This window comes from Sceloporus undulatus, chromosome 11 (genome assembly GCF_019175285.1).
Source record: "Sceloporus undulatus isolate JIND9_A2432 ecotype Alabama chromosome 11, SceUnd_v1.1, whole genome shotgun sequence".
NCBI classification, from domain to species: domain Eukaryota; kingdom Metazoa; phylum Chordata; class Lepidosauria; order Squamata; family Phrynosomatidae; genus Sceloporus; species Sceloporus undulatus.
Window position 1 is genome coordinate 8,926,239 of NC_056532.1, and position 24,054 is coordinate 8,950,292.

Consider the following 24,054-nt stretch of genomic DNA (forward strand, 5'->3'; position numbering starts at 1 on the left):
TGTTTGTGGTGGTGAGCTTTTACATCCGTATGGGAAAAAAACACGTCTTCCCGCCCCCTTTAAAAACACTAGTGGCCCGTTCTTGGATCTTCTACACATCATGTTTAATTAGGCCCTTGGATGCCATCCTGAGAGCGAAAAATTCGGGGAGATGTTCCACTATGTCAGGACACACTGTTCACTATCGGTGGGTACTACCATGAATCCCTGTTTGCCCGGGTTCCTTTCCTCAAGTCCTGTTTAGGCGATCCCGACATAGAGCGCGCTAGAGCTTCCCAAGTGTTCCCAACATATGATTGCCAAGCCACCTAGAATAGCCCCATCCTTTCTTCTCCTCTAATGTAGAAGAGTACCACTTCTCTTTTATCCAGTGATGCCCAAACCTTGGTCTTCCAGGTGTTTGGACTTCAACTCCCAAAAGCCCCAACCGATTCTCCACGTCTGGAGTTCTTGCTGAAGTCCAAACATCTAGAGAACCAAAGTTTTGAAACCACTGCTTTAGCCTACGTTTATGGAGCAGTTTTAAGCCGGCAAAGAAGTTCGGCACTCGGCACTGGGGCACTTGCTTTACAAAACCGACTCATTAAGTAGGCTTGTTTATTTTTCCCAGAGTACACTTCCCCCATTCCTTGCTAGCGCATATTATTAATTGTTTCTTTTTATTTTTTAGGTTCCTTGTTATTATTCTGCAAAATTCACCTTTAAACACACAGAAATGCCCCTAAAGCCTCATACCAAATAGATCCCTCACCCAAGGGAATGTTTGTCGGAAAGGAGTAACATTGCCCATTACGCACTGACACGAACACTTCGAGTGATGCTGCCATTTGTTTCTATTTTATTAAAGCCCATCATGATGATGCCCCTCTTACCTTGAGAAGCAGGCATATTGGACCTGGGTTTGATGAATCCCACTCTGCTTTAGACCAATCTGGAAGAGACCCTGAGTGGGTTGAAACTATGCCCCATACAAGACGGGCCAAAATAAAGCTGCTTCGCGTCGCTTGGAGGTATGCTGTTTAAATGATGCATGTGTCCTAAGAGGCTGGAACCGCACCAAGCCACGATCCAGTCCTAAGGACTGGACGCAGCTTGGCACAACTTCTGGGCCTTAGTGGCATGCATCATTTAAACAGCGTATCTCCAAGTGACTCAAAGCAGCTTTTTATTTGGCCGTCTGTATGGGGTCTATATTACAATCAAGTCCAATACCATAATACAGTACTGTATCTGGCATTGCCAATAGTAACTTTATCATGTGGAAGGTGATTTGGAAATCTTTTATGCAACCACTGGGATAAGCTAAGTGGAGGATTTTTTTTTTATTACTAATGGCCTGTTACAACTGTCAAATAAAGCTGCTGGTCGGTCTCTTTTGGAGGTATGCTATTTAAATGACGCTGGGTCCTAAGAGTCCGGAGGTCGCCAAAGCCACACTCCATTCCTAAGCACTGGAGTGCAGCTTGGTGCAGCTTCCGGATTCTTAGGATGCATGCATCATTTAACAGCATACCTCCAAAGAGACCTGAAGCAGCTTATTTTGGCAGTCGGAACAGCCTATATTAAAATCCTCTTTTGTGTTTGTTTATCAGGATAGAAGAAGCTACAAATTAACTCGGAGTTACTATTGCCCCTTTTCCAAATTGAAAACAGCATTCTTCTCGGTGTGGCCACAGATCTACCCCCAGCCTTCTTTGTCACCTAATAAACTGTATGGTGCTTCGTTCTTCGTCTTTTAAATCCCAAGCTGGCAAGGGCTTTCTTTTCCCTTTTTTTTTTCGTTTTAAAAGGGGCATCTGTTTCTCTTGTTACCTGATAACTCCTTAATGAGTCCTAACAGCTTATGTGAGAGCATGGCCATTAGCGCTAATGGACTGGGAAGACAGCTGATACGGCATGGGAAGGGTTAAAGATTACCAAAGGGGAAAACTTCAAATATGTTCACAACGCGGGAGGGAAAAGTGCACGGTGGTTTCGTGCTGATATTTGTGTTAATGATCGGTCAAATCGGAATCTTTCTTTTGTGTTTTGGGCATTTCCCTTGGCTCCCATGTTGCAGTTGTTGGCTCATTTCTTCGTAGGCGTCCTCGCTTTGAAACAGCCTTCTCCAATCTGATCTTCCCAGATGTGCCAGATTACGTTCACCCTCCCTCTCCCGCTAGCGCCATGACACTGCTTGTGTTTTCTTTGCCCAACTTTGTATCCTCCAGATGTGTGGGAGTAAAACTCACCCCGGACCACACATCTGGAGGATGCCAGCAGGGAGGAGGCTTTCTAACATCCGATGCACGGTTGGTGGAGCAAAAGGACTGTTGGTTTGGGGAAAGAAGTGGGGAAAGGGACTGTAAAAGGAGAAAAGGAATCTTAGGCCTGTTACAGACTGCCAAATAAAGCTGCTTCGGGTCTCTTTGGAGGTATGCTATTATAATGATGCATGGGTCCTAAGAGTCCGAGGTTGCGCCAAAGCCACACTCCATTCCTAAGCACTGGAGTGCAGCTTTTGGTGCAGCTCCGGATTCTTAGGACCCATGCATCATTTTAAACACATACCTCCAAAGAGACCCGAAGCAGCTTTATTTTGGCAGTCTGTAACAGCCATAGAATCATAGAGTTGGAAGAGACCACAAGGGCCATCCAGTCCAACCCGCCATGCAGGAAATCACAATCAAAGCATCCCCGACAGATGGCCATTGGAATGGGCAAGAGGCCAAGATCCTCAAAGAAAAAGACCCTTTCAGAGTGTCAGCCTGAAAGTTGTCCTCTGTCCCATGAATATGTTATGAAAGAAGGGTGTTTAAAAGTTTGAACTAAATGTCCTAGTTGCGAGCCTTCGATGTACCCTGGAGTCTGTGCAATGGATTTTTCTGGTCGAGCGCAGCGTGCCAAACTGGCCTCACCCTTTAAACCATAGGTTCGCCTGCTGAGGCCTTGACAAGCATGGACAGTAACAGCGACGTCCTCGGGTCATAGGTTTGATCAGAGTTTCCTTCTCTTAGAGGGTTGACCTTACAGTTAGACGAGCACCATCTGCCCGGGTTTGGGTTTAAGTTTTCCTTCTCCTAGGATGGTTGCCATAAGGCTAGAGAGCCCATCCTGCCCTTTGGGCGCTCTTGGTCAGACCTTTGGTTGTGACCTGTCTGGCTGGGGCCCTGCCGGTGGCTATTAGACACCGCCAGCATAGCTGACAACATCATAGGGTGCGCGAGCCTCTCCCCCACAACAAGAGGGCGTCATGGAGAGGGACTACTAGTTGCAGAACTGAGCTATAGAGTAGTCCAAATCTAGACTGACCAGGAGAATATCTGCTGCCACGGAAACCAATATCCCTGGTCTTCTTTTCTCCAGGAGTAGATACAAGAGGCGCAATATGTGGGCTGCGATGTGACCGTGCTCTGTGTTTTTGTCCCCTGAGCAACAGCTGTGAAGTGGCACGAGGCATCTCTTTGTATCCCGGTGCCATGTCACATCTCTGAGTATCCCAAACATTGCTTAGGGGAGTTAAATAGGAGGAAAAGAGACCAGATCTGCTGTTCTTAGCTGATTGACTTCCTTTTAATTTCCGGTATGTGTTGAACTCGGTGGGAGAATGGGGGAGAGAAGGGAAGAAAGGAAAGCATTGCGTTGTAATGTTCTTGCGTGCCCTACGATGTTGCTTGTATGCCTCAAGTACAAGGCATCTTCCGTCTGCATATAAATTAAATGAAGCTCTTTCTAACTGCTCTTTGATTATATCATCTCTCTCTCTATGTAAATTTACTGTACTTTATAATGCAGTTCCTTTCCTGCTGCCTGGAGTAGTGCATCTGCTCGAATTACAGACGTTTGTTTAATCGCTTGTGGATTATAAAACGGGTAGTATTAATGTCTTGTCGAAATGGTAGTGTGGGTTGTGCGTGTGTGGTCTGTCGGTGTAGGAAACGGGTTGTATTTGGATTTCTCTCTTTCTCCCAAGAAGGCCTCGAGGTGCAGGACTGTCCCACCTTCCTGTGTGGGATCCTGTATTATTTTCATTTGAGGTATAGAGCCTCCTTGCCAACGATTGAAGTTGGTTGACGGAACTGGGTCTCGCAAAAATGCACCAACGCCCCACAAAAGAGTGGTACCGTTTTTGGCTATCAGGTTCTGGGTGCTGTAAAGGGCATTGGATATATGCTTCTGGTCTCTGCAGAATACTGAGGTTTCAGACATTGCTTTCTTGTCCGGAAAAGTGGAAGGATTTTGAAGCATCAGCCGGAGAAAAGGGCAAGAGCTAGATGGCCACGTCTTGAGAATACAGACAAGGCGCTTGACCGAGGACGGAGGTCCGAGGCCACGGTCCAGTGGTCTGGATTGGCTTTTGGAGTCTGCTAGCCAGGCACCAGAAAGTCTCATATCACACCAGCAACATATCCAACTTTGTGGAGAAAAAGAGCATCAGGAGTCATTGTCCTGGGTGCCCCCAGTTCCCAGTCCCACTGTAATCTGTTACGATTTGCATCCTGAAGAACGTACTATACCACAAATGGAGACACTCCTTCCATATGTTTTGAACTCCATTTTGCTCACACCAAATGGCACAGAGGTCCTGGATTTGTGTGGTTACCATCATATCCCCAGTCCTTTCTCCCCACACTCCTGGTTTTTGGGCAACACAAATCAACAATACACAAACATGAATCAAAGAAGCCCATGCACCGTCTCGGAAAGGATGGCAGTGGAAGATGAGGCATTGAAAGCTTCCTTATCTTCACCCCAACCTTCTCCAAGCTGTGTGCTCTGAGATTTGTCTCCTTTCTAGGGCAGTGGTCCCCAATCTCTGCCCTTTAAGAGATGTTGGACTTCATCTCCAGAGCCTCACCATGTTGGCCAGTAGTCTGAGATTTTGGGAGCTGAAGTCCAAAATCTCTTAAGTGCACAGTTTGGGGACCAGTGATCTAGGGAAACACAGCATCTCTCCAAGACACTGCTGCCAAGATCTGTCTCTTTCCCACCAGACGTACCTGGTTTCATACCATCCGAGGTATGATATTGTAATTTAAAGGTATAATGTTTAAATTTGGTTAGTTTTTGGTCCCAACGGTTGCCATTACATTCAGTGACCGGTGGGAATGGCAGCCCGAGGGGTGGCACCATGAGTTACCATATGAGGTGATGCCAACCCTAAGAGCCTCTGCTTGACTTGGCGTGATTATTAATACTAGGAGGTCAGGTTCAGGCTTGGTCTCGGAGCGTTGCTTTCTCCCGGTGTCCATCCACTTTCTCTAGTCCTTTCCCAACTCACCAGTCGACCCAACATGCGAGAACATCCCCTCTGTGTCTAGATTTGGTGCCTTCTACAACCGCCGAGCCTTATACAAAACACCAGAGCCTGCCTCAGTTCTCAGATTGTTACCGTGGACGGCGTGAGTGGAACACAGCCTCCCGAGGCGTGAGTGTATTTGCATCCATTGCTGATTTGTGTGTCACACTTATTTCTCCAAGAACTTGTCAGCATGCCAGTTGTTTAAGGATTTATTATTATTATTATTATTATTATTATTTTATTATATTTCTTCCCATTTGTGGGAGGAGCTGGGGGGATCGTGGAGAGGATAGCACAAATGACAGAGTATGTCTGTTGCTAGAGACTTTAGACCCCAAAGACTTCCCCTTGCTGGCTGGCTCCGACGTTTCTTCTGGGTTTTTCTCCCTGGTGGTAGCTACTCCATTAGCATTAATGGGGTAGTCATCAACGGAGGCTCTCAGGGTTATCGGGCTTCCTGCAGGATCGGTGCCGTCGTACACAGTGGCGCCTGGTTCTGTTGGCCCTTCAGAGGTTTCTCACAACCTCCTAACAGAGTCTTGTGTGGTAAGTCATTTCCCCATGAATAATCTCAGCTGAACGCTTGGCTGCTTGTGACACTCTATGTTTCTTCATCACTGCAGTTTGGTGTTTTAGCACTAAACAAAGCATTGCGTTGATTTGGGCTTCTGCTCCAGTCTATGATCTGGACCGATTCCCCCACAGCTTTGGAATTTGAACAGGGGACTCATTTGCCATTTCTTCCCCCTTCTCTGTTCTATTTCTGTCACAGCTGGAGTTCCTTCCATTGATTCTTGGAGAGAGGCTGATTTTGCAATGGGGTTACTACAGGCCGGCTCTCTCTCATTCCATATCTTTTAGCATTGTTGAAACGAACCGAAATCAAGAAGTTGGCAGCATGAGTGTTCGTAGACTTCAGTCTACTTCCGTCTGTGTATCCTTCACATACTGATTCTGCAGACTAACGCAGCTATATCTTTGATTTTAGTACTGTTGGTTGGTTATGTGTCTCAAGTTTATAGTGATCCTAGGGCGGACCTCTTATAGGTTTTCTTGACAATTGTTCGAGGGAGTTGCCTTTGCCTCTTCTGGGACTGAGAATATGACTTGCCCAGGTAGCCCATGGCCGAGCAAGGATTCGAACCCTGGTCTCCAGAGTCATAGTCCAACACTCAGCGCCACGTTGGCTTTGTCCTTCTGCAGCCCAAGGAAAATAGGGACATGCATATCTGTGGCCTCTAAGTAGAAGAGGACCAAGAGTCATGGGGCTCTTTGAAGACTGATGCTCTATAAAGAGGACAAAGTAGGTGGGCTTTTTGGAAGGACTGATGGACCTCTAAGTAAGGACCAAGAGTCAGGGGCTTTGAAGCAGACCTAGAGACCAAGTCATGGTGGGCTCTTTGGAAGGACTGATGGACCTCTAAGTAGAAGAGGACCAAGAGTCATGGTGGGCTCTTTGGAAGGACTGATGGACCTCTAAGTAGAAGAGGACCAAGAGTCATGGTGGGCTCTTTGGAAGGACTGATGGACCTCTAAGTAGAAGAGGACCAAGATCATGGTGGGCTCTTGGAAGGACTGATGGACCTCTAAGTAAAGAGGACCAAGAGTCATGGGCTCTTGGAAGGACTGATGGACCTCTAAGTAGAAGAGCCAGAGTCATGGGCTCTTTGAAGGACGAGGCATCTAAGTGGAGAGGACAAGGTCTGGTGGCTCTTTGGAAGGACTGATGACCTCTAAGTAGAAGAGGACCAAGAGTCATGGTGGGCTCTTGGGAAGGACTGATGGACCTCTAAGTAGAGAGGACCAAGAGTCATGGTGGCTCTTTGGAAGGACTGACGGACCTCTAAGTAGAAGAGGACCAAGAGTCATGGTGGGCTCTTTGGAGGACTGATGACCTCTAAGTAGAAGAGGACCAAGATTCATGGTGGCTCTTTGGAAGGACTGATGGACCTCTAAGTAAAGAGGACCAAGAGTCATGGTGGGCTCTTTGGAAGGACTGATGGACCTAAGTAGAAGAGGACCAAGAGTCATGGTGGGCTCTTTGGAAGGACTGATGACCTCTAAGTAGAAGAGGACCAAGTCATGGTGGGCTCTTTGGAAGGACTGATGGACCTCTAAGTAGAAGAGACCAAGAGTCAGGTGGGCATTTGGAGGACTGATGGACCTCTAAGTAAGAGGACCAAGAGTCATGGTGGTCTTTTTGAAGGACTGATGGACCTCTAAGTAGAAGAGGACAGAGTCATGGTGGGCTCTTTGGAAGACTGATGGACCTCTAAGTAGAAGAGGACCAAGAGCATGGTGGCTCTTGGAGACTGATGGACCTAAGTAGAAGAGGACCGAGTCATGTGTGGCTTTTTGGAAGGACTGATGGATCTCTAAGTAGAAGAGGACCAAGAGTCATGTGGGCTCGTAAAGGACTGTTTGAATGGGGTGAAGTTGCAGCATAGATTTCATGTGGGCAAAAGCTGCTTTGTTTCACAGTGAATACAGTTATTTAGAAGGATGTGAAGGGCAGAAGGGTACACCCAGCTTGCTTTTACTTGACTTTACAGGAGGGTCGGCGTAAATGGGGAAGGAGTCGTTTGCAAGTGATTGTTCACTTATGCGCAAGTCTCTAGTACATTTCAAGAAAGATCAGGCAGTAGAGATGCACAACAATGATGGACTAGCAGCATGTTATTTTGGGATTGGTCAAGTGTCTCACAATACTCGAAATAGTAGTAGTAGTAAGCATAGTAATAAATGTATCCATCTTGTAGGTTCTTGATGCTATTTAGGAATCCACACATTTTATATGTATATTTCCCCCATTTCAGTATGACACATTCCTGTTTTGCTATGATTTTTCCCCCCATCTAAGGCATACTACACATTGTTGCGGTGCAGCAACACGTTTGTTGCTGTGACTTGGCTTGGCTTGCAAAGCCAGGACAAAAATACAGTTTTGAGCTGTCTTTTTCTTCTTCTTAAATAGACCATAAAAACTGGACTCACCATGGTGGAAAAGTCGTGACGCAGTTAACAGGCACCTTCCTCCGGGAGCAACAGAAGAAGATCTTAGCTCACAGCAATGCCCGACGCAGTCCTTTGATACCTGGAATTGTACAGTGATCGACACGGAGACAGTTGGAGAAGGACAGGTAGATGTGCTAAAGAAGTGTGCTCTTAATGTGTGCAACCCCATTGGACTGAAACTTTTATCCTTAGGGAACAGTTTCTTCTGCACTTTGTCTTCTTGGAACCCAAGTGTCTAGCGAGACCTACATCTGATAAAGTAGACAAAGTCCACAAACTTAGGCAAAGATTTGTGTAGTACAAAGAAGATGTACAAGGCAAGCCAGCTTTTGTGGGGCAATGATCAGCATTGAGGCAGGTGCAGTATCTTGACTGAACATCTGGGCCTTTAGCCTGCTCCACACTGGCATCACTTTAATCACAAGGCTCAGTGCTATGGACTTCTTGGAATTCCCAGAATTCAATAGCATGGAGCCATTGCAGTTCAAACAGTGTCAAACTGCATTATTTCTGCAGTGCGGATGCAGCCCTACGAGGAACATCCAAGACACCTGCAGCTTGGAACACAGCATGACAACAACCTGCCAAACTCGATGTTTACAACATCAGCCCCACGGTGTAGACCAATCAGCGATGCTGTGATGCTTCCTTCCGCACATTGCTGCTGAGGATAGGGCAAACCAGTAACTCTTCCCAAATGCTGCGAAGAAAGTGACGCTGGGTGCATTTTCTGTGGCAACGCTTTTGTCCGTGTGTCTAGTTCTACTCTCAGCGAAGGGCTTTTTCGAGGGTTTTGTGCCAACGGACGCAAATATAGGCCTGCTTGTTTTGTTTTGGCAGGGGCTAATTGTTTGTGAGCAAAATGGATTGATTGAGCAGGAAGTGCTAATTGGGAATGAATGGAAGCCAGTTTGTGTGCAGCACAAGAGGACTCACCGAAGTGACATTTTTGACAATGCCAAGTGTGAAGTGTCACTCTGCGTCTTTCTACAGTTGCCGATGTTGACGTTGATTGGGGGTGACCCTGGTGATGGGGGTATGGTCTGATTGCAGTGATGAACCCGTAACGGAGCGGGATGGAGGGCCCGCGCACTGCTGCGCGAGAGAAAGGAAGACGGAGAGAGAGCATTTGCCTCCTAGAAAGGCCTCTCTACTTGACTTGAACCGCCCAACAATAGCATTGAGAGTGTGTTAGAGAGTCTTGGTCAGTGAGCTTGCGCATTGCATACCCTCCAACATTTTCCTGATGAAATAGGGTGACGGCACCGCGTTTGGAAGACTATGCGCTCACAATAAGCAATGACGGTCTCAAGAGTCAGCACACGCACTTCTGCGCATTACTTGGTGCATGCAGGATTGTGTTTTCTCTGGACTGAAGGAAGAGAAGGATAATTTATCTTATAGTGCAGAAGCGCAAATGAGCTTCATCAAATACAGTGCGCACAGCAGCCAACTTAAGTGTGGCAAGATACCTTCTTAGCATGCATTCTTATTGTGTGTTGCAAAGATGTTTTGTCAGTCTGTTTGGAATGGCTCAAAGCACCTATAGGCATTGGAAGCCGCAGTTTTTTCCTTTCCCAGAGGCCCGAGCTTAGGTTTGTTGGTCTCGATAGTGCATACTTTCTCCTGAATCCAAATCAAACATCCCTGACAGATGGCCATCTAGCCTTGTTTAAAGACCTCCAAGGAAGAAGACTCCACTATCTCCGAGAAGGAGTGTGTTCCACTGTCGACACACCTTACTTCAGGAAGCTCCTCCTAATGTTGAGGTGGAATCTCTTTTCCTGCAGCTTGCATCCATTGCTCCTGTGTCCTAGTCTCTGGAGCAGCAGAAAACAAGCTTGCTCCCTCCTCAATATGACACCCCTTCAAAATATTTAAACAGGTATCATATCACCTCTAATCTTCTTTTCTCCAGGCTAAACATACCCAGCTCCCTAAGTCATTCCTCATAGGACAGGTTTCCAGATCCTCATGTTCAACTTGTGTTCTACTTGGACCCCTAGATCCCTTCAGGGACGTAGCCGGGGGGGGGGGGTTCTTGGGGTTCCTCATAGGGCATGGTTTCCAGACCCTGTGATGGTGTTAGTGATGGTTGATGATTATACTCCATCTCTTGTTTTTAGGTGCTTTGAGCCCTTCTCTTCCCCAAGCCACAACCCTATGAGAGTTAGCCAGAGAAGTAGTTGCCTAAGTCAACCAGCTCAATGATGAATCAGAGCTGAACACGGGTCCTTCCCAGTCATGCTTCCAAACCTAACTCAGGGAATAGGCATATCCTCCAGATGTTTTGGACTAGAAGCTATAGCTCACATGGCCAATGGTGAGAGGTTTATGAACCCTGTCGTAACCATTATGCCACACTCTTGTTCAAGATCAGCGGTGTGGCTACCTGTGTTGCTGTTTGAACTGTACTATGTACTGTACTGCTTCGCTGTGCTGGCAATCCCTTTCCCTCACTTTTCGCTCCAGTAACAATTGATTTTTCCAGCTCTCGAGATTGTTGTTTAGCCACTTAAGGACCAGTTCAAAGGAAGAGACCTATTCATTTGACCTCCAAGACCTACTGCGTCAAAGGCAAAATAACGTGGCACCCAAAACCGGAGAGGCGAACCCACATTTCATTTCAGCTTTTTACAAGGTTCAGTTCTCTTCGAGAAGGTGGCTGATCTTCCAAGGTTTATTATGCTTCCTGGAAAAATATTCTCTTGGCTTTCCCTATAATGCCAGGGGGAAGGAAAAAAGGAAAGGAAAGAAGAAGAAAAAAAGACCGAAAGAAATCGACTTCTAAATTTCTCATGAAGCCTTTTTTTAATGCAGTCATTATTTCTGACGTTCGGTGTCTGCTCCCCAGACTCCTCCTGCCAATAGCTTTAGTATAAAAATGATTATCTTCGGTTTTTTAAGTTGCCTTATATATGATTTGAGGATTTTTGTCTTTAATGAACTTGGCCTCTGATCTTCCTAGCAATCGTGAGCTAGCCGCTTAATGGATATCATGAAAACCTTGTTGTTTGCACTCACATGCGTATGTGTGGTGTGTGTATAGGAAGCAGCACAGAGTGTAAAAACGATTGGGCTTGATTTATGCAAGTTATCAAGTACATGCTATAATATAAATAAGAAGTTATTGCTAGGTTAGGGTTACATTTGAGTCTGAAGCCCCTGGAATAACACTGAGTAACCATAGACCAGGTATACGCTGCGTTCCCAGATCCTCTCAAGCCAGAAATAACCACGCCGGCCCTTGTACTGCTATGACTTGGGATTTGGAAACATTGCCGGAATTAACAATTTAATTCTTTTCCAGGAGACGAACTGGGCCTTTGCAGCGTTGATCTTCATAAAAGGAACCATCTTGTTCCCATAGCATGAGGCAAACGCATGTTGTCTTCGTGCACCGCTGCAGCAATGTTTTTGAAGCAGGTGGAGAAAATTCAAGGGTTGAAGACAGACTGGTGCTCAGGTTCGGAGATAAGGTAGGTTAGAGTTAGGGTTGGGATGGGCAAGAAGGAAGACTATGGTGCGTTACAGACCGCCCAGAAGGGGCGGTCTGCCACCGCCTTCATTGCAGCGTGGAGGAGCCACAAATCCAAACCGTGAGGCTCCCCGCTGCAAATAAGAACGCCACAAATGGCCACTTCTCTTTGCAGCATGGATATGACACCGCAAGGTGCCAATGGCGCACTCGCAGCATATGTGCTGCGTGACGTGCGGACGCGGTGTGTCCCTATGTAACCATGGGGCCCCCATGTGGAACGTGTGCCGCCATTTTGTACAGACTCGGTCCATGTTAGGGTTAGGGCGTCCGGAAGTGACGCCCCTTTCTAATTCTATAACGGACCCAGTCCGTACTTTATGCCCATTTGAACGGGCCTCTAGTTGCGTCTGCCACTGCAGAAACAATGCAATTTGACATTGCTTTAACCCCACGGCTCAGCGCTACCAGATTCTGGGATTTGTCGTTTTGCGAAATACCGTACATACTCCTATAAGTCGACTCATGTCTAAGTCGAGGGCAGTTCAGGACCAAAATTATGGATTTTTTATATGACCCATGGATAAGTCGAGGGTTAAATTAGGGGCGTGTAACAAAGGATCCAAATGATGAAGCAAAGGAAACAATCCAAATTACAAAACCCCAGCAGACATGACTTTGTGCTCACTTTAAAGGCTGGATGGGGTCAGTGCTTCCAGGACAAATCACACTCTTTCCTTTTACCAGGGGATGGTTCCTGAGATTTAAAGTACAGTACGGTACACTACATTGACCCACGGATAAGTCGACTCAGGGTTTTGGGTGAGTTTTTTGACCTACATTTTCTAGACTTATCCATTAATACAGAATTTAGCCTTCTCTGGCAGTGAGCTCTGGTGCCGCAACAACTATGAATCCCAGGATTCGATAGCACTGGGTCATGGCGTTTTAAGACGCCTCAAACTGCATTGTACTTCAGTCGATCAAGCCCTATGACACTGTGCGGGAGACAACAATGTTATTGATTCATTTATTAAACTATTTCATCCCACCCTATATCAGACTAATAAATCAACGATACCAGATTAGAACCCAGATCTCCGCAGATCCGGAAGGAAGGGGAAAACATAAGGCAAATAGGAGAATAAAACTTCAACTCCGCCAGCCTTTCCAATCTTGTTGGAGGCAGAGCGCTGGAGTGAACTTTTCTTAACTCAGATGAGGGATAAAAAGTTTTCATGCGGTAGCCGTTTTTACACGGCGCTTCTTACATTTTCTAAAGTCATAACTTCCAACAGTCTTCGCGTTTGAAATAAAACCAAACAGCATTAAACAAAAAAACCCCAAAAGTTGGAGTTATTGGACTTGTGTTTGTTCGCATTTGAGAAGCCGAATAAAAAAATTACGAGAAGCCCAAACAAGTCTGTGGTCAACCAAAATACATTAACAAGTTTGCAAGCTTGTTTAAAACGTTCCTTTAATGAAGTGTTAGCAAACTTTTCAGTTAGACGTAAGGGCTGTTGCTTTGGAGCCATTAATTAGCTGGAATGAGTAAAAAATAAAGACATACAGATTTCCTCTCCTCTTTTTCCCCTCCCTCGCCCCCCTCCTAATTGAAATTAAACGCATAAACTTTTAGTGGCCGGAGTTATTTTTCTTTTGACCTTTGATTTTGGACTTAATGAATTCATTGGGGTGGGACCACCCAGAGTTGGTCTGGAAGAACGACCCTTTTCAGAGGTTTCAGTCGGGGCCTGACTCTAATTTTGCTAACCTTGCGATATACGTGTCGAAGGGTGCATGGCAACGTTGGTGTCTGAATGCGTGTCTGTGCGAATGGTCCCCTTTACCTCCAGAAGCTGACCTGTGCTAGGCACAAGCTCACGAAAACGGAAAACCCAGATATGTAGAGGGACCTTGTAGCACCTTTAAGACTCATGTTAAGAAGTTGGCAGGATGAACGTATGTAGACTCAAGTCTACTTCCTCAGATGCAGGGTAGAATCCAGATCTGGAATGTGCATATAACCATGTCCTATTAGAACGATTTAAGAGGACTGGGGATGGAGAAGAAAGGTTAAGAGGTGATATGATAGCCCTGTTTAAATACTCGAAGGGATGCCATACTGAGGAGGGAACAAGCTTGTTTCTCTGCTGTCCAGAGACAGGACCAGGAACAATGGATGCAAGCTGCAGGAAATAGTACTGAGGAGGAGCTGACTTGTTTTCACTTGCTCCAGAGACTAGGACCCAATGGAGCAATGGATGCAAGCTACAGGAAAAGGGATTCACCTCAACATTAGGAGGAACTTCCTGAGAGTAAGGGCTGTCCGACAGTGGAACAAACTCCCTCGGAGTATAGTGGAGTCTCCTTTCTTAGAGGTCTTCAAACAGAGGCTGGATGGCCACTGTCGGGGATTGATTTGATTTGGATTTCCTGCATGGCAGGCGCATTGGACTGGATGGCCCTTGCGGTCTCTTCCAACTCTATATTCTATGATTCTATGATTCAATGGATGAATTTAACCCATGGTGTCATGGGTTGAGTATTGGACTAAGGAGAACTATGTTGAGATCCTGCGCACCATGGGACCACTTGGTGATCTTGGGAAAGTCATATTCTCTCGCAGACTGGATGGCCCTTGCGGTCTCCTCCGTTCCATGAAGGCAAAGGCAAACCCATCTGAACCATCTTGCCAAGAAAAACCCTGCGATAGGTTTGCCTTAGGATCTCCGAAGGAACAAGTTGAAGGTGCACAACAACACACTAACCAGAGGGAGCGATGGAGCTGGAACCTGATGTCCAGAAGGCAGATGGAGTTGTTCTCTTGTTTAAAGGCTGGACTCTTGTTCCTTTACAGAAGGCATGGCCAACCAAGAGATGTGGCAACCTCTGGCTACAATCAAACCTGTCCCATTTATTGTTTTATTCATTTCATTTATATCCCCTTTTCTCCCAGGACAGGATCCAAAGCGCAGCGTTCACCTCCTGGACAGAAGGTTGAAATGTAGCGCATGTCTTGGATAAGGAGGACGTCTGGTCACCCTGAGCATCTCCCATGTTAGGAAGACAGAGTATCTCTTAGAGACAACATCAGTGGCACTTCAGCTAACTCTTGATATCGTCCAGAAGGAGACAATGGTAAACCACTTCTGAACGTCTTTCCCCTTCATACCTCTCCCATTACGCTATCCGAAACGAAGCGTCCAACGTTAACGCCATCTGTTTTAAAATTGACTTTTTGGGGGAAGATGCTTATCAAGTACCAAGAACCTATGAGAAAACCCACAGGACAAGAACTTAACAGACGAAGGACTTTCCAGCAATAGAAACGTGGACTTGCAAATGTAGACTTCCATTGGCTGTTGTCGCCAGTTCTTTATTTACAGCGAAACATTTTTGTCACCAGCGTTAATGTGCTCTTCAAGCCTCGATATTGAGTTTCCCTCTATTTCTCCTCCATTTTTTAAAACTATGTACACATTAGAGAAGAATTCACTGTATATTTTTTTTAAAAAAACGCAACAGGATTCCCTTCGAACCGAATACTGTCTGCCTTAACTTTTATTAAAGGGGCTCTGCTTTTTGTCAAGGAGACATTTTTTGTCACAGATTAATGGCTCAGGCCAAGCCAAGGGCTGCTCTCGGTTTATGCTGGATTCTATTAAAAGGAGAACGGCCGTTAATGTTGCCGATTTATCACATTTAGCCTTTTTTCCACTGATGTTTGACCTTAGCTATAACATTTTGAGGTGCTCCTTGTTTTTCTTTCGTTCCCTGGGCCCGTCTTTGTTGTTCTTGCGTCTTAAAAAATTAGAAACGTGAGGTTTCCTTGGCTCTCGGAGAGATTGCGTTTGGCAATTTTCTCTAATCTGGCGTTTTTCAACGGCGCTGGAAACAAGAGCGCTTAAAGACCAGAACGATCGAGTCCGAACAAGGCGGCAAATGCACTCACACGCATTTCTGCATCGTATTAATTACATTGCTCATTTAATCACGGGACAGTTATTACTGTGGTAAATAAATAGTTCTGTCGTTGTTCACTGTCCAGAAGACGTCAACTGCCTTAATAATCCATTACGGTTCAATGTGATTTATGCTGATGCGGAAAAGGGCGATCCAGATCATCAAAGCGCTGGAGCAGCTATCCTATGGAGAAAGGTTATCTCTTTTGAGGGCTGCTTAGGAAAGAAAAGTAACGAAGCAAGAAGGCATGACGGAGGCATATTATGCCGGAGTTAACAGTGGACAGGCAGAGTTTTCAATGCGGTGCGTCGTAGTTGTATCTTATGCTTTAAATGCATATTAAAAACTGTTTTAAGGTTGTACCTTTTAAACATAAGTGTTGCTCTCTCGCTCTCTCAACTTTCACATTAATAGTTTTTAACTGTACTTTGTCTTAGCGTGTTGTAAACTGCCGTAGAGGAATAGTAAAAGAGTTCCCATACCTCGGATCGAACATCGATCAGAATGGAGACTGCAGTCAAGAAATCAGGAGGAGACTAGGAAGGGCAGGTATGAAAGAATGAGACAAGATCTTAAAGTGCAAAGATATAACACTAAACATGAAAGTTAGGATCATGCAAGCCATGGTATTCTGCATCGCCATGTGTGGATGTGAGAGCCGGACAGTGATGAAAGTGGATAAGAAGACAATAAATTCATTTGAGATGGAGACAAGTGCTGAGGATACCATGGATGGCCAAAAACACAAGCAAATGGATCCTTGGATGGATCAAGCCTGAAATGTCCCTGGAAGCCAAGATGATCCAACTGAGGCTGCTGTACTTTGGACACATTGTGAGAAGGAATGAATCATTGGAAGAGGCAATAATGCTAGGAAAGGTAGAAGGTAGTAGAGAGGAAGACCACGTACTAAATGGATGGACTAGAGAATCTCTGGTTTCATTTCCCCCAAGTTGTACACACCTTTCTCTCTTCAGGCATGTGAATATGAACTAGTAGAAGTTAAAGCATTGAAAGCAGTACCATTGAAGTAAATGAAAACCTCCACATATAACACGTCTGCAAGTGCTGTAACTCCACTGGTGAGAAATATCAAAAGCTTACACATTGGATGAGGGATATGAGTGAAGATGCTTCTGCGTCTACAAAGGTTCAGAGAAAATTTGAATTGCTGGGTGCTTTCCTACATTGTTTAGACTCCTTTTTTGTCGTCCGGCATAGAAGAAAGAAAAGATCAAACGTTGCCATTCAGAAAGGCATCGCAATCAAATTCAATCAGGCAGATCCAAAAAATTAAAAGAAGAAATCAATTTACTGTTACGTCAGTGCCTAGCGAAAGACGTTCTCTACAGAATACCAATCGTGGCGAGACTTCAGGCGTTCAAGCTCTACCCCATTTTAAGGACAAGAACTCTGGGATTGACCAAATGGAGCTGGCCACAAAGTGGTGTCTTAAGATGGGGATGGACAAATCGCAGGGCTGTTGTGGACATGGATAGAACTATATGAATAATACATATGGTGGTCGGATGCATGGCATTGTGGTGGTTGCATTTGTTCCTGAAGGACTCACATTGGAGTGGCAAAGGGTGACACTGGAGGATATCTTTTCAACTCCATGGACTCTAAGCTACAATATCCCGTGCTATCTCTCATGCTGTTTAATTTGAATACCCACCTATTTAATTCTTATGTGAAGGTCATTAAGAGTTTTGGAGTTGGGTCCCATGGGTATGCAGATGACATTCAGTTCTTGCTTCTCTGTGGTCATCTGTCTGATATGGAGGTACTGAACCTGTGTCCAGATTTATAAAGGTCTGTTTCAGGTCCAGTTAACAAGTGAGAAACAGAAACCTACTCAGTGGTGTATGTGAAGATCCCAGTCTCCCTTTGGCACCATCAGGATGGGAGTCCAGTCGTAGTCTGGTGTGCAATCTGGGAGATGCAAAGCAAGGCACATATTGGTAGTTCGCATAGAGACAAAAATGGCAAGCACTAGCTTGTAAGCCTAAGGTCAATGTAGTCCCAAGGTTGAGTTTGCACCTTTTGCACCTATTCCTTCTTTGGGCAAATGAGATGGAGACGTTGCCCAAATGAGTTCTGAACACCAGGATCAGAACAGAACAAAGACTTGTGGTTATTTACTTGAGTTGTATCTTCTTGCTGCCCGTCCTCTTTCTTCTCATTTTCATCCCGGTAGGGAGAGAATAACCAAGATAGCTTTCTGTACATTATAGCCAGATTTATGAACCTTGACTCTGAAAGCATTTTTATCATGCGCTTTAGGTGATCACTGTGACAGTTCAAAGCTTGGGGTCGGAAGAAGGAGGTGCTGCTTTGTGAGGAGAGGGAAGGAAGGATGTTAAGGGCTTGCTCTGTCCAGAAGGACTAAGAGGCTTCTCTGGACCGCAAAAGAGAACTTTATTTACTTAAGAGTCTTTGCTGCCATTGTGCAACAGAGGCCATGCTGTTCTGACCCAGATGCTGGATTTCAAGCGCATGCATCTTTCTCCTTACGCTCTCCTTTAGAGAAAATAGCCCGAAACTGAAATGGTTCCAAAAAGATCTGGCCCTTACTTGGCATTGCAATGGATTGAGTGGGGTGATGAGAGTTCCCCTTACATCCCGAGAAGGTCCATAGTGACCAGATACTTGACAATGGATTTGAAGGAAGAATTTGAAGCTCACCATTCTGTCTCGAGTACTATCACATGCTTTGTATCCAGTGATCCTTGAGGATGGTTGAGATGTTTTGGTTGGGTCAGACCATGGCTGTTCTGCAGTATCTGGGAAATAGACGGTGGTCCAAGGAGGTCAAAGATGGTTTTGATCTACTGGGAGACCTCAGAGTGATATCCAGGAGATCGGGAAAGATATTAAATTCCCGTCTAACAATAATAGCAGTTGAATTATGCCATTCCCTTGTGGGCAGGAGTGGTCCCAGCCTCTCTGACTTTCTGTTCCTTGACCAATTTCTGAATTTGGCCATGGAATGGACTTGCGATGGGAGAAAGATCTTCCAAGGGGAGGCTTTCTCTCCAAGGCAAACATGAGCCTACATAGATTAATGGCATAAAGAAAGAGATCTCTACCTTTGCTCAGAGGTGGACATTTACATGTAATAAACCAGGGAAACCAGATCATCTGAACTCCAAAGTCAAGGTGTCCAGTGGTTCTCCTGTTCTGTTTCCTTAAAAATATAAAGTGGAAGGATAGGGGAAACCCATCAAATATTCTCATTACTTACGCATAGCTGGATTCTTCCTGGCACATTTGTACAGCCGCTGACAGATTGTGTATTCTTTCCCCCAACTCTCCTTCATTGTTTTTCCCCCCTTCATACAAGTTCTGCTGTGTATTAAGTAGAAGAATTTCCTCCTCTAATGCAAGCCAGGCTCCCAATATCGTGCTGTCTGTTAATGTCAGAATCACAACCGAACGGGATTTATGGTTTTATCAGCAGCTTGTGTTGTGGGAACTCAAGAGGCGTCCTGATCTGCTCTGCTTCTCTCATTGTAGCCCTGGCAATGTTCTCTTCGTATCCAGAATGTAACAAGGATGTATTAATCCATCACACTGGTTACTGTGAAGATAAATGACGTTTTTCATAGAGCTGGCGAAGGGGATTGTGGGGAAAGGACGGCCTCGTACATGGAAAAGTAAAGTACGGGGTGGGAATTGTAAGGTTACTGATGTCTAAACTGGCCAACATAGCTTTTCCTTTGGATTAATATAACTACCATGAAAGCCATTATTTCTACTTTATATGACATTGCAGTTTAAAACCCTATCCTGCGCTCCTAAATGAGAAAAGACAATGAGGAGTGTTCCAGCTCAATGCTACTGTTTGAATTTGAGATCGAAATCACTGCTTTTCATCCTTTGGTCTTCCAGAGGTTGGAGACTGCCACTCCCAGCATTCCTGACCATTGGCCATGGTTTGCAAGGCTGCTGGGGGTTGAAGCTCCAAATATCTGGAGGACCAGAGGTAGAGAGACCCTGCTTGCAAATGGTGGACCAAATCCAGTATTAGGGATTTTCCCTTCTGGAAGCATTTGCTTTAGGGTCTGGACATGCTGTTCTTCAAGTGTGATTGAGGCTAAGTGAGTATCTGATGTGTTTGTATTTGTTGCAATTTGGAGTATGTTTGGAAGAGGTTGAAGAAGAATGGGTGGGGATGGAAGCCCCCAGCAGGACAAAATATCAGAAGCTGGAGCAAAACACAGCACACAGACACATAGCACATATTATGCATTAGTAAAAGACAGGTATGTTATGCACCTTCTGCTCTCTCTCTTGTTACGCAGGTGCTCTTGAGCGAAGACTCGGATAGCGATGGCATCGTGGCTCACTTCCCAGCACACGAGAAGCCAATCTGTTGTATGTCTTTCAACCCCAGCGGTGAGTGCCTCTGTTGCAATTCCTCCTGTGTCATTTTGCGAGTCACAGACACTAGGCCTCTATTCCTTGTGATCTTGTTTGCATTCGAGGATTGAAAACTGAAGAACACGTACGTATGATGGGTTTTTCAAATTTCACATTAGCGGTAGTACTGTAGCAGTCAGGTTTGAAGCACATGAGCATTTCCTTAGTCGGGTTCCAAAGACGAGTACAAAAATGCAGATGGCTATGCTGATCCACATTATCAGACCAGTTCGAGAAGTTTTCAACTTCTGCGGGTGCAGGTCTTTTCTGTGTTTCAATTTACCATTTAGGGCAAGAGCACCCCCACATGACTTGCATTGCGGTAGGGATACCTTATAACAATATCAGGTACTGCTAGGATTGCATCTAAACATAGAGAGAGCAAGGATGACTAAAAGAGAACAGTATAGCACAGTGATGGTGAACCTTTACGAGGCTGAGTGCCCAAACTGCAACCCAGACCCCACTTATTTATTGCCCAGTGCCATGTCCCTCTGGCTTTCTAGTAACAAACTCTGGCAAGCTCTGTGCTGGGATGACAGCATGTGTGCCCACAGAGAGGGCTCTGAGTGCCACCTCTGGCACGCATGCCATAGGTTCGCCATCACTGGTATAGCAGGTGCCATCCTCCTCCTAAAGAATCAGAAGGTCTCGGTATAATAGAGCTTACTAGAATGCCTTCTGGTGAGGAGAACTGAGATTGAAGGAGATAGCTTTTCAGCAGGGCTAGAAGCATGGTCCTGCTTCTCATCTCCTGCTCCAGCCTGCTGTAACTGCTGCCATAGGTGACATTTTACTTCCAAGTAGACATGTTTGGGATGGCACTGTTAGTCATTTCAGTGGCCATAACACAGAGGGAAGAAAAGGGCAGTTATCGCACGGGGCGGGACGTGTGCGACCTCACAGCATGTTCCCAGTCTCTTCACCACACACAGAGACTGGGAATATTACATCTGCCCTGGGTCAAGACATTACAACCAGTGTCCCTGGGGAACAGGCATTAATGCATCTGAAAAGTAAGGTAATAGAAGGTTTCCTCATCCGTCCTCTTTTCAGCCTCCCACCCCCAAATGTGATGTTATTTCTTGAGGTTTCTGCAAATATTCTCTGAGATTTAACCCCACTTATCCTTTTGCACTTAAAAGTTTAACCTGGAGACGTAACTCAGATTCCTTTTTCAGTCTGATTTTCCAGGCTTGGTAGGGCAGTGACAGTTTGGGGGGGGGATTATCTGAAAACGATATTTAAAGCCTCAAAGAGAGCACCTTTGCCCCTCTCCTTCCTTCTTTCAGCTGAGAAGGTCTTGTGGGCAGGTAGAATGCATCCTGTCCATGCAATTTTGTCCAGTCGGCAGAGTAACTTGTTTATTATCCTTCCTACGACAGAGTAATAACTTTTTGATTGACTGCGCGGCGGTCAGTGAAAAGGGGCTGGGGAAGATCAAGCGCTTCCGCTTGCCTAAATTAATGAGTTCTAAAGTGAATTAAAATGCCTTGAAGAGGTTTGGGATGAAATCACATTTCAAAGCACAAAAAAACCGGAATAGATGTCCTATCTCCTGCTTGCAGTGGCCAGTCGGACTTGGGCTTGACAGCCCATCTGTTATGTCAGAACGCCTTACTAGCTGCACATGGTTCAGCGTTCTGTGGCTCTTACTGCTCTTGACAAGGAAAAGGCTATATTTTATCATGGCATTCATAGTTCTTCTGAAGTGATCCTTTGAAGGGCTTGCCGTGGCATCGCCCATTCCCGGCGCCTGCCGCTGGTGCCACGGTTCTCAAACTGGGAGCCGAGCCTTTGAAAGAAATGGAAACCAGCCTTACTAATAAACTCCTAGAAAGTTGCATTTCACATACACACAGCCATCAGAATACACCCATACACTTACTCTATGCTGGCTTGTTTGCTTGTTAACACATAACCATGTTAGTCATTTGTGGTAGATACATCAGCAGCCTGAACGGGGAAGAAAGAGCTTCCATCTTACCAAATCCTGGTTACCTCCAGTTTTGGTTGGGCTGCCATTCCCTTCCTTTTATCCTTCACTACTGTCTGTGTTGGCTAGAGCTCATGGGAGCTGCAGTCCACAAACATCCCTGGACCATGCAGTCATTTATCACATTAAATACATACACACACACGGACTGAAAGGCTTTTGTCAGATGTTCTCACAATTGCCCTAAAGGTAAGCTGAGTGGCAAGAGCACCTTGTTGTTGTTGTTCCAGTCATTTCCGACTTATGGCGACCCTAAGGCAAACCTGTCATGGAGTGTTCGTGGCAAGATTTGTTCAGAGGAGGTGTACCCATGGCATTTCAGTGGGATCCTGATCCCACTCTAAGACCCACCGCATACTGGCTTTTACCTTGCCGATGGCCACCCAGTGAGTCCAAAGGTGATTTGGATCTAAGTCTACCAGATCTCCATCCAAACCGCTCCACACCAGATTGTTCTCCCATTAAAAGTTTCACTGGAAAGGACTGAGCCTTGAATCATCCCCTTTATTTAAAGCGGTCCAAACAGTTTACAAACATCACGGATGCGACAGTGACCCTGATGAAAACACATCTGACCCGTAAATGTAAATCCACAAGCACTCCTTGGGGTGAAGGCGCCTCGGACTACAGTTTGGGAGGTCGCTGGAGACGGAAGGAATCTGCACCATAGGGGTCTGGATGATTAAGATGTTTATGAATCGGCCTCCAAGCTCTTAATGTTGTACATGACAGTCTGCCAGGAATTCTGAGTGTGTATAATCTTGATAACAAGAAGAGGAGGGGAAGGATTAAATAGTTATCCAGTCTAATCAATTGCTCCATCTTAAGCCAGGCTAGACTAAACTGATGATTTGTCTAGACTCTGGTCCCTAGGAGCTGAGCGAGTGACTCCGGCGCTATTGAGCGCGCTTTTATTAAAGACGTCTTCTCATTTGGGCTGGAACTGAGCAAGCTTCCTGAGCTGATAACTCCAAAAGTTATTAAACCAATGACGCCTGTCCCATCTGTTTCCACCACAAAGTGGTTTAATAGGACGTTGGTTTTTGTGTGCACTGTTTTGGGAATTCTCTACATGTTTCGCATAGGAGGAGGACCTTCTCCAGGAGACAAGAAGGTGGCAGAGGTAAGGCTTGGCCCAGAGGCTGAGGCTTACTGCCTAAACAATGCTGCTGCTGTCATTTGCACAGAATGCAAAGCCAGAGGTAGCCCAAGAGCATTCACTCACCCTTGTGGCTCTTACAAATTAAAGCTCCCCATTGGTGGTGATGTATCTATTTGCACATAGGTTTGGGTATCGCCCACTAGGTATACACTGAAGGAAAGGTCATGATGGAAGAACAGCGATATCTGCACTCAGAGCTGGATTACTCTTCCAGTTGGCAAGTGTGCTCAAGATAGAGCATCAGAGCTGAAGTTCAAAGTCGGACAGAAGGTCTTCCCTGAAGGGGAAAAAGAGAGAAGAAATCAGACTGGCGACTGCTATCGATCTTCACCAAAATCAATAGCCAATAGAAACACCCAAAACGTATTATATTCCTTGTTTCAGCTGTTAGAGCTGAGATTGCGAGATGTTGGAAGACAGGGAATTTACACCTGGACAATTGATGGAAAAGGGTCTGGGATACATGGTTGTTGGAAGAGGTTTCCTACACCTTCAGGTTTAGGGATGGCCAAAAAAAAAGACACACATGTGGCCTGTTCCAGACTGCCAAAATAAAGCTGCTTTGGATCTCTTTGAAGATATGCTATTTAAATGATGCATGCACCCTAAGAATCCGGAAGCTGCACCAAAGCTGCACTCCAGTGCTTAGGAATGGAGTGTGGCTTTGGCGCGACCTCCAGACTCTTAGGACCCATGCATCATTTAAACAGCATACCTCCAAAGAGACCCGA

At 45.6% G+C, this 24,054-nt stretch overlaps 1 protein-coding gene across 1 annotated transcript in view; it reads left to right on the forward strand.

Moving 5' to 3' along the window:
- Positions 1–24,054, forward strand: part of BCAS3 (BCAS3 microtubule associated cell migration factor) — a 416,672-nt gene that overhangs the window by 85,153 nt on the left and 307,465 nt on the right. The window contains 4 exon segments of the mRNA XM_042442606.1: positions 8,256–8,277; positions 8,280–8,381; positions 8,384–8,421; positions 20,048–20,141. Coding sequence (XP_042298540.1) covers positions 8,256–8,277; positions 8,280–8,381; positions 8,384–8,421; positions 20,048–20,141 — 256 coding nt within the window.